The following is an 11,162-nucleotide window of genomic DNA, read 5'->3' as shown; positions in this document are numbered from 1 at the left end:
TTTCTGTGCCATTGTACTTTTAAAGACTAGTGCTTTTGTGCCAAATTCGAATCTATTTTAAAGTAATGGATTTATTTTAAGGAGAATTAAAATTAAGGTTTTATGTGCCATTTTATTTTTAAAGACTAGTGCTCTTGAACATTATGTGTACAAAAACATAATTTTAAATTTTAGTGTTAAGCCAGCAGCAATTTTCTGTAATACCCCCTATCAACCAAAGACCAACGATCAAATATTTTAAACAAAATAAAACAATTTCAATATTTTGTAATATGAATCTGAGAAAAGCCTCTCATGTGCCAATTTCCATTGTAAACTGACCGGCAGCAAACACTTAGCGTTTTTACACATGTAAATAACTGGAGAGGCGGGATGTGCTAAAAGTGCGGCAATAAAATCGCATGGCAGAGTGGAAAAAAGCCCAAGTCTGGAGCGATTCGTCGTTGAGTCGAACAAAATCGTTAAATTAGTAGAAAATAGTGTGAAAAACGACGTGCACACACATGTGGTAGAAGGTGGGGAGTGGAATCTGTTAAGTAAAAGAAACTTTAAATGGCAATGGGATGGATTTCGGACGGCTGAATGCTTGAACGCTTGTACTACACAACCGAAGACAGTTTAATTACGGCGTGAAGTTGCGCACCGAGTCCGTTGTTTAAACCTCTTTGGCCCCCTGCCCCCAAAATGAAAACAGAAAAAACCCTACCCCTCCATGGGGTGGTTACGTTTCATAGACTTTTGTGCGATTTGTTTCCGCGCATCGAGATGAGATTTTAATGCAAGCGTGAATCATAAAATGCTCACTTGATGTGTTGGTGTCACTTCGGTTACTACCTTCCTTTATTTTTTACGAACATCGACTCTTGGGCGAGTCTTCAAAGCCTGAAGTCTTAAACCCGTAAGCCTGAGTGGGTGACCATATAATAATGCATTGCGAATCTCGCCCAAGATGATTGTCGCTTTGTCTTCGCTTTGTGGGTCAGGGGTCAAGTGTTTGATGACTTTCGGTATCTTTTCCAAACTGGAGTTGGGATAGGTTACCTAGGCTGAGCGGTCGCATTTGCAGTTCTACTTTAAAAAGAACTGAAAAGATTGCCAGGCAAGCAAAACTGGATTCATTAAAAAAAGTCTAGACTGTTGGATGTAACCCATGGTGCAACTTAAAAATAATCCAGTCAGTCGAAAATGCAGCAAGTTTTATACGACCATAACTTACCATAAAAAGTTATTAAGAAGTATTCTCTGAAAAAAGTATACCACAATGACTTTACAAAATTGTTGGTAAATGTATTACCATCGATTGATTAATTAAGCTTCTTAATTGATCAAGAATCCTCCTTACACTGTCTGCAAAAGAGAAATTAAAGAATCCAGATTGTCAGATGGACATCCCATTAATTCAGCAATGACTAATTACTTTAAGTTACGACAAGACTGGCAACATTTTACGACCCCAAGGAGACCTGCAGCATTCAAATAAGACTCCTTGTGAACTCCAACAGGACCTCATGCCGTTTACACGATCATTAAAGCCGGGCTCCACTGGCCAAATGATCAACTGTCTGGTGGGTTAATAAATTAATTGCAGACGAGGGGGAAGAAATGGCCGGCTCATTAGATAGACTCCCAGCGATAAGAAAGAGTTGGAGTTCGGTTGATCGCTTTATTCAAGTGGTTGGTGGCGCATGCCGATGGCATTTTCCCCTTTTTTTCCCGTTTCCATCGATAGCTCCGCAATTAACGAACTCAAGCGGTGGTCCCAGACCAAGAGCCATTTAATAAAGTTAGCATTTGTATAATGTCTTGTCAAAAATTTATTGGCATTTTTGCCAATATTTTGTCGGTTCAATCTACCAATCTTCGCGGTGTCCCACTCTCCGTATTGATCTGTTCCGCGATGGCGATGGGGATTTCGAATGTGATTGGGATCTCTGGCATGCTAACTCGAATGCCTTGAATGGAGTGGACTTTTGCCTGGTGGTTGCTGGTTTCTCAGTCTCCTAGTGTAGTGGGCTCTTCTCCATTTTCGAGGGGGAGTTGGCAATTAAAACACCGATTCACAAGATCTCTGGCTGTCTCTTTAGTCCGTGATCGGTTGGGATTAAAGCCGAATAGTTTTCACCTTTTGTCTCATTCCGAATTGATTAAAATATGCAAATACTGGCGGTCTGCTCGAATAAAAAACAAAAATTGCAACTGTGACAAAAGGCGTTGCCATGCACGCTTGCCTGCATTTCCCTGTGGTTCCCACACCCCCAAAAAAAAGACAAGACCCGGCCAAAAAGCAAACCAAACCTCAAAAACGAATTTCAGTTTCCTAATTTCCATCAAACGGCGCTTTTTGTTTTTCGGTTTGCCATGGCAAAAAAGATTCTCATGTTGTCTTTGACTCGATGTCGTCTTGGTCGTCGACGTCCTCGTCTCCTAGTCATCGTCATCCACATCCACATCCACATCCACATCGTCATAGTCACAGTCATTGCCGGATTGCCGTTGTTGTTGTCGGCGGCGTCGGTGGATTTTCAATTTCTAATGTAGTGCACGTTACGCCCTGAAGGGATTTTTATTTTATACCATTTTTTTCCAGGCTTTACGGTTTTATTTATTTATGCTAGCGTTGCTGGGCTCCAAAGGTACAGTGGGTTTTGAGTGATTGAGTTGATTATAATCCATAATAATTAAGAAAGTTAGAATATTATAAATTGATTTTAAAAATGTGTAGAAGAACCATCCACTATTGGCCAGCCTTTATAAATAGGCTGTCAAATATCAACATAAATCGCATTTAATTAATAGATCAATATTACATTACTGCATAAAATACTGCAAGATCTAGGTTTTACATCTCCTGAAGTGAGTATTACAGTCATTGTAATATAGCGCACATTTGTAAATTGTTACATATGTCAAAACATACTATTATTAAGTTAATAACCCTGAAATGTTCTTTGTGTAAAAGTAAATGTTCTGTAAAATTGCATCATCCTATCTTTAATACACACATCTTAAGATGCATAAAAGTTTGATCGGTTTGCTGAACGACAAATGGATTTTTGAGATATGTCAGTGACTATTCTAGTACAATATCCATCTGTAACTATAGTTTATAATAATTGTTCTTGAAGATATTTCTTAGAACGCCCCAATTTACCATACCCTTCACCACAGTGCCGCATAAAGTTGTTGAAGGTATCCCAAAACGTCATTTGATGACAAACTTCAAAACTTGTGCATGCAATATGCCATTTTTTGTCGTCGTCGTCGTCTTCTTCTTTTTTCTATTGTTGGTCGAGAAGTAATTTTTGTTGTCGTTTTCATGATTGCTTTGGTCTAGTTGTTGTTGCCGGTGGTGCTAGTGGTACGGTGCTGGTGGTGCTGCACACTTTTAGTCATCACCATGTCAGCGAAGGCATCGAGAGTTCAGCCCGAATCCAAACAATCAAAATGATATGCAAATATATGTAAGAGTACCGCTACGAAAAAGGCGTGGGTTAATTGTGACTTTATCATGCGGCAGCGCGGCAAACGAATCGCAGCCAAGGGAAAATCGCAATCGAAAGGAAAAAATCAAATTTATTACAAATTTAAGCATAGAGACCGCGAATCGAGCGAACGGCGACGATGGCGATGGCGATGCGGCGAGTTATAGATTTCGTCATAGTATCTTTCGTATTCGTATTTTTTTTTTGCCCTGGCGAGACGTGAAAATTTGAAATAAACCTGTCAACGAACCACCAACGCCAATCGACTGGAAGATCGGATCGGGTCCCTTGCAGATGGTGTGTGAACTACGAACTCGCGGACCGCCCAGTCGGTGGGTGGGCGGCGCCAAAACTAAGCCACCAAATCGCTTTGAATCACATAAAACACATTAACACGGGGGCAGCACTGGGAACGGAAACTGTCGTTCCCATAGAGGCACTGCGCAGTTCCAATCCCAAGTTGCCAACTCAAATGCCCTGCAGTTGACCAAAGCGTGCTAAATTCCATATGTGCACTGGCAAAAATTGTGGTGGATCAGGCAATGGGTACTTAGAGCCAGCACTATAAATATACTACTATTGTAGCGCATTTCCAAATGGGATTGTATTTTTATCAAGATAACCTTAAGATACAATCGATTTTAAAGCAGGCCTATATACTGTTTTTAAACTTTCTAATATTTATCTATTTCGTTAAGGATAATCAATGGTTCGGACCTTTTTTTTAAAAATCTCAAAGCTAAAATGATATAATGTTGTACCTCCTGGAAACTTTATATATAATTGAAGGTGTATCTACATTTGAGGTACCTTTTAAAAAAGGGCAAATAAATGTATCCCTCACAGATTTCATAAGTCTTTTTTCCCAGTGTATCTATGCCAAAACAACGGTTAAGTCGAGTCAATTCCAAAGTCAGCGGAACATATGCATCTTGTGAACTAGTGATCGACATGCGGATCCCCGAGGGACCTCAGACACACAGTTCCTGTCTGTAGAGCAGTCGAAAGCCGCGACCTACATATTCGGCATCGGTGCGGAAGGGCAGGATGATGGGACCTGCGGCCGTGTCCCTCACAATGGCGTGCATGGTAAAATCGTCGCTTTCCCGGCCATCATTGAACCTCTCCCCACAAAGGGGTACCGAATTTATGGCTATAAAGTCGTCCGGGCAGTTGAAGATCCCAGCTCCCGCATGGCCATCGGAAATCAAATCGTTCTCAGCTTTTAAAACGTAATAAAAATGAAATATTAATTTGAATACCTTTTAGATATTTTAATTGGATACTCAACCCTCATCTTTGTTGATGATTTGAAAGTCGGGCTGATCGCCACCCAGTTGTTCAGTGTTGTAAGCCACACTGCACACATTCTTCAAGCGGGCCAGGCATATGGCATAGTTTAAATTGTTCTAGATCAGGAGAAACCCATTAAAATGTATTATATAGAAAATCATAAAGCTTACAAAATATGTTGCTTCTCGGTTGTCCACAATTGAACCATCTGTATCATAGTTGAATGATTTTATAAGACCCTCAGCTTCGGGGAAATATTGCAGGCAATTATTAGGAGCCAGGTTATCCTCCAACTGAGTGACTTTTATATTAAAAGAACGTCCTCCTCCCGAGACCTTCATGAAAACCGAAAGATACACTTTGCCCTCGTTTGAGTCACCAACGTGGATATAAACTGCAATGGGATTGAATTGTATCTTTAAGACATTTTTCATTAAATATAAATCTTCTCACTGTGCTGTCCCGTGTTGATGCCACACAGAATGGGTATCTGAAAATTGGAATTGTGCCCCGAGACTATAAACTGATCATCTATGCAATCACCATTGCTGGGACGACTTAGCTGGGGATCATGGAAAATCAATTAAGCTAAGGACTACGCATATGAGATTAGCTACTCCCACCTCGAACATCTGAAAATCCAGTCTCAACTGCTGCACTCCCTTCTTCACATTGATGATCAGCGCACATATCATCATCTCCCGCACCGCATTCGGATAGTTGGGGCTCTCAAAGTAGAGGATCTGCTGGCTGGTGACATCGCCACATCCATTGACGACTGCAAGTGAAAGATGTTAGATCTTAGATCTTGGATATCGTGCAAATCGATTGGCGGACTTTCACTCACACACACAGCAGACGCCCACGCCCTCGGCACAGCTCTCGGTGGGAATCCCCCCGAGGCTCTTGCACTCGAACTCGTGGTAGCAGACGCCCTCCATGCTTCGGATGTCGCCCATGGACACACTGCACTTGGTGTTGGGGAACTTGATCACCTCGAAAAGACTGAGGAAACCCTTGCCCTTCGAGCGCGGTGCATTGGGTTTCTTGAGGATGAGATTCGCCTCGATGGGCGAGCCGAAGAGGAGGTTCTTCAGGGCCTGATGGGGCTGCATAATGGAGGTCTTGGTGCTGGATGGTGGTGTGGGCGGTGGCGGTCTCATCGAGGGTTTCGTACTGGGCCGGGGACTAGGCATCATTCCTGGCGAATTACTCGGAGTGGGCATCATCATCGAATCCGTAGCTGGTGGAGGTGCAGGTTCCTAAAAAAAAAGAATAAATAATTAAAATATTATCTGAGAATTGTTAAAGAAAAGGTTCCCAAATAAATATGTATTAGATAATATTCATATGTAAAGAATGTTCAGTAGAACTTAATCTTAATTGTTGACAACTTGGTATATTATAAAAATATATTATAATAATATTATTATTGTATAAAGACACCTCTTAAGTAATGAAATGTATGTACAATGTACATGTTTAAAAATGTTCATATAATATTTTGAACACTATTCAATAGTTTATGGAAAATTTATTTCTTAAATTTTGAATACCTGACCAGATATCTTTCAAAAATGCGTCAAATCCAATCTCATTTCGGTAATCAGATTTGTTTTTGAATATATAAATTCACTCTTTTTGCCAAAGTGGACCGCCATTTTATATTAAATATAGTCAGATATTTCCAAAACAGTGTCATATTACTATAATTGGTGTTTGGTAAGTGTTTCAGAAGAAATTACACCACATTTTCCTAACATTCTAGCTCTGTGGCTCATACTTGGTACCTCTGTTGGTGCCACAGTCGTACGCATGGGTATCTCTTCTTCCTCCGGCTGTGTGGGAGCTGGTTCAGGTGGTGGAGTCGCGGGAGTTGGCATGGGCATGGGCATAGGATCCTCCATTCCGTCCATTCCCCCATCCTCGCCCTGCTGCTGGGCTAGCTTATGGAGGTGGAAGCCCGGCTGATATCGCATGGTGTACTGGAATCCAATGCCCTCCATTTTCATGCCACCGGGACGCGCGGAATGCGAGTAGCCACGCCTGCTCCTGCGCAGATCGCCCATTGTCACAAAGTCGGAGGCGTTGTTCCCATCGGCCACGCCCACATAATAGAGCGTCAAAACGAAAGCGCTTATCAACGCATCGGAACGCTTTGACAACATTATTAACGGAAATTCACGCGGCGACTGTTGCAGATGTTGCACTTGCAACTAAAATTGCTGCTGTCGCATGTTGCTGCTTCTGCTGCTGCTGCTGCTGCTCGTGTTGCATCTTTCTTTGGCTTTATTAGAGCATTAATTGTCGCCTTTCCAGCATTTTCAACCTTCACTTTTGCAGCAACAATCAAACAACAAGTCACGCTACTCTGATTCCACTTGTGATGTTGCTGCTGCTGATGTTGCTGTTGCTGTTGCTGCTGTGAGTGGAGTTGCTGTGGGTAACAGGGTAAATGTTATGTGAGGTATTCCAGTAAGCTCTTTCGGAATTTGTGTTAATTTTAAATGAGAAATTAAATGGCCAGAGTGCTGAACGCCATAAAACAGTATGGAAAAAAAAAACACTTGCGAAATGCACACTTCATTAGCAGTCGTAGATTTGTGAAATCCAGCTAAATGCTAACGAGAATATCGGATTGCAGCATCGATCTATAAATTAAGATAGTCTATGTCTGGCCATCATTGAAAGTCGAATAAGACTTTCATAATTAATAATTCCTAACGACAGCCGTTGCAATCACCAATCGATTATGCAAATGGGGTCGATGATGTCTCATATTTGCAAACACGGAATGCTTCGAAATTGAAATCGATTTAATTGCAAAATCAAAGAGCACTAGACGCGAAACGAAAATCGAAAACATTTAGCAGCTTTTTATGCACACGTTCGAGTGCATCAGCATCTCATCTCATCTCATGGTAATGATCATCATCATCGCCATAAGATCATGGGATGATCGGAGTGCTCTTAGAGGCACATGCATCATGCACAACAAGGTTAAAAATTGTTAATTGCTGCTGCGACGAACGTCAAACGCCAGCAACACTGCAATTGGTATTATTATGCACCGCAGCAACAAAAGTTGCTAGTGGCTAGTTGCTGGTTACTAGCAACTCCCATTTGGCGTTGGCGTCTCCAGCTGCTGGCAAAAAATAACTATAAATAATTGCGCACTTGACAAATAAAGCTGTGAGGCCTGACTATGGAAAATATGATGAGCGAGTCGGTAGAAAAAAGATTAAAATGCCTTTTTTCGCTGAATGCAGATACATTTGACAGACGCGACAATGCGGGCGTTTAGTTTTAAAGATTATCATTATGAGCGGTTAGTTTTAATGAGCGAGTGAGGCTGGTCGAGGGGCGTATTTGGAATTTCGTGATTGATGCTCAACGTGGTCGAAATGAATTTGCAATTAATCATGATCGGGGCTAGAGCTTCCATTTATTTAGCATACGAGTATAATCAATTATTGCTATGCCGATGCTTGTTGTTTTGTAGTTTTAAAAGAACTCATATATGCTTTGTTCTAGAAATGCTTTGATATTGGGATAGTAATTAATGGAGGATATGCTATATAACGATTAAAAGCTTAGATATGCTTAAGTATAATTGTAGTGTATAACCTAAATGTTTTAAATATTATATTAGTTTATAGGTTCAGAATATCATTTAAATTTTATCAAAATCTTTAAAATGTATACCAATGTATCTATATCTGCAATGTATCATTGTGGAAATTAATTTTTGATTAATCCTTAGTAAGAAAAGGAACAAGACCACTTTACATGCCCGTGAGCTGGTAAACTTCACTTGTTTGCCTAGCACTCCAGCTTCTGCTACATCTCCGACTTAAGATCCACCTCCATCCACACATCCACCCATCCTCATCAGCGAAGTCTGCCCCGCAGTCTGCTTGGACCACAAAACAAACCAAAGCAAAGAAAGGCAAAGACCAAAACCGAACCAAAACGAACCCAACCCAATCAAACCACACGTACAGACAATTCCCGTCCATTAATTGAATCAAATCGAACGTTACGCATGCGTCATGGCGAAATGACAAAGGGAGCCGCCAGCACCGCCACCGCACCACCTAAACCACTGGGAAAACCACTGGAGGAGGCTCACACATGCAGATGATGATGACGACGATGATGGTGGATCCCCACCTAGACAGCCCCTCCATATCCCTCTCCTAAACCTTGTGTACACAATATTGTTATAGCTATTACTTCATGTTATGTTATATTTTTGTATACTGGGCAAAGTGGAAATCGCAGTTGGAGCGAGACTTCTAAAACTTCTGAAAAGTAGAGGGGAGTTCTAGGAGCTAAGTGGAGGTGGAGCAGGGCAGGAGTGGCGACCAAATCAAACTGCCCAACCATCCCGAGTAGTGGGTAAAGCCCACTTAATTGACGTTTAGTGGACACTCGAATGCAAATGCTACAACGGGTAAAAAGTTCCAAGAAGTACACTGAGAAAGAATATTGCTTAAAACAATGGGTAAGGTAAGACAAATTATAAAAAATTGTAGGCTAAGATTGAAGTTCTATCAATTCAACCCTTAAAGTCTTAGATATGGAAGTGGTTGTCGAAAGATGCTTTTAGATCATAACAATTTAAATCTTTCTTCTTTGAACATTAAAGATTATTTTAACTAGAGGTTAAATTATAAAACCGATCTGACGGGATATCTGGCTTACAGTTTCGGGTCTTAATTTCTTCATTTTACTGGTTAAAAACACTTTTTCTTAAAGAAAAGTAACTATCAAATAACCTAATTTTCTTAACGGTTCAGATAATATTGTTGAACAATTTCCTTAGTTGCATATAAAACGGATTCCGACTTTTCTAAAGATAAAATATAATGCTTGTTATTTTGATTTACTTACGAATATAGACCTATTTTAATTGCTGTTTTTAATATTGTTCTTGATGCATTGCTCTTGAATTGAGAACATTCGTTCTTAAGTATACACTACTGGCTATTCGTATGAATGTTAGCTGTTAGGATAAACAAGGTAAAAATCGTCAAATAAACATGATTCAAATATTTTCAACTTAAAAATATTTGTTTTATTTTAAAGAACATTTTCAATTCAGAATTTTCACTATGTATATATACTTTTTTCCAGTGCAACGATTGGCAGCAGCGAGTGTCGGCCTGGTGGAGGCTGCGTGGATTCGGCGGACGCGATTCTCATCAGTGCTATAAGTAGTTTTCCTTTTCGAACTCGAATGTAGAAGTCTGTGACTCCGGCCACATTCTAATGCCCATGCCCCCAACCTCCAGCCCAATCGCCTCCCAATGATGACGTTGATAATGAGCATGTTGCCCAGTTGCCATTCCTGCTCATGATTTCTGAAGATGCGACTGCAGCAGAAGTAGCCGCAGAAGTAGCTAAAGCCAGACATCATTACAATATAATTGATGGGTTATAGCCGGCTAACGGTAAAGCCAAAATGTTTCCTTTTTTACTCATTCGAGTATTTTTTGGACGGTTTGGAACCTGTGGAAGCCAGTTTTTGGTTTGGAAATTATCATTGTTCCGCATGACAGCTGAGAAGTTGTGCGTATGGGCTTAAAGTATGAATATGGAAAATGGTTATAATGCCGCCAAATCGGGTGGGTAATGTGAGCGGTTGACATAGAAAACTACTTAGGATTGGGTGGCAAAGAGAGAACTGGTAGGACATGGATGAAAGCTTAATGGGACGTTGGCCAACGGGAGGTCAATAAAATAAATATTTATGGATGAGCTTATCCAACAAAACCAGTTCTATAGAACAGGTGGAAATTAATAAAATCTCTCTTCTCAACTCAAATGTTTATTGATGCCCATAGCATTAATAATTGAAAAAACAATGGTTATAAGGATGAACAATTTAATTCAGAATAATTATATTTATATTAATATATGATACCTACTTTAATGGCAAACGGCTTCTTAGTTATATGTGCCGGAATAAAACTGACATGTTATTTTCATAAGTTCAATGACATTTTTGATTTTTTCTTGCTAAAATATTTGTATCTGTTTTTGTTCCGACAGCTTAAATGAGTTCATATGCTCCTATAAAGTTTTTATTTATAAAGTTCCGCGCCCAGCTACATGTATTATTTCTCATGACCAGTTAAAGTCGAAAATCGCAGCAAAAACTTTCGAGAACCTCCTCCTATATACCAAATCAACCAAAACGGCATCAATTTCTTGCAGAATTCAAATAAAAACCCCATTAATTTCAATGTCATTTGGCGCTGGAGCAAAAAGCAAAAGGCCAAGAGCACTGAAAGTGTATCTTAAAAACCGTATCCGTATCTGTATCTGTAGCATATCGAATCCAAGTCGAGGCGTTTAAGCAAAAAATCGCCAGAAATTACA

General features: G+C 40.2%; 1 protein-coding gene across 1 annotated transcript; it reads right to left on the bottom strand.

The window, feature by feature from the left end:
* Positions 1 to 4,352: 4,352 nt before the first annotated feature.
* LOC108010742 (uncharacterized) lies at positions 4,353 to 7,430 on the bottom strand. Its single transcript, XM_036816870.3, has 7 exons — positions 6,566 to 7,430; positions 5,623 to 6,037; positions 5,399 to 5,553; positions 5,229 to 5,337; positions 4,946 to 5,169; positions 4,774 to 4,891; positions 4,353 to 4,704 (listed from the first exon to the last, which is right to left on the bottom strand). Exons 1-7 carry the CDS (start codon positions 6,941 to 6,943, stop codon positions 4,454 to 4,456), a joined length of 1,650 nt encoding a protein of 549 aa, XP_036672765.3. The 5' UTR covers positions 6,944 to 7,430; the 3' UTR covers positions 4,353 to 4,453.
* Positions 7,431 to 11,162: the final 3,732 nt, after the last annotated feature.

The sequence above is a fragment of the Drosophila suzukii genome, chromosome 3 (assembly GCF_043229965.1).
Source record: "Drosophila suzukii chromosome 3, CBGP_Dsuzu_IsoJpt1.0, whole genome shotgun sequence".
Classification (NCBI taxonomy): Eukaryota; Metazoa; Arthropoda; class Insecta; order Diptera; family Drosophilidae; genus Drosophila; species Drosophila suzukii.
The sequence above is the reverse complement of the archived record's forward strand: the minus strand, read 5'-3'. Positions and strand labels throughout refer to the sequence as shown.

Excerpts from the sequence above, each read along its gene's own strand:
- LOC108010742 (XM_036816870.3), bottom strand. The coding sequence starts at position 6,943 with ATGTTGTCAAAGCGTTCCGATGCGTTGATAAGCGCTTTCGTTTTGACG. Across the intron at positions 5,170-5,228 it reads CATCAACACGGGACAGCACA|TTTATATCCACGTTGGTGAC; the intron begins GTGAGAAGATTT and ends ATCCCATTGCAG. Across the intron at positions 4,705-4,773 it reads AATCATCAACAAAGATGAGG|CTGAGAACGATTTGATTTCC; the intron begins GTTGAGTATCCA and ends ACGTTTTAAAAG.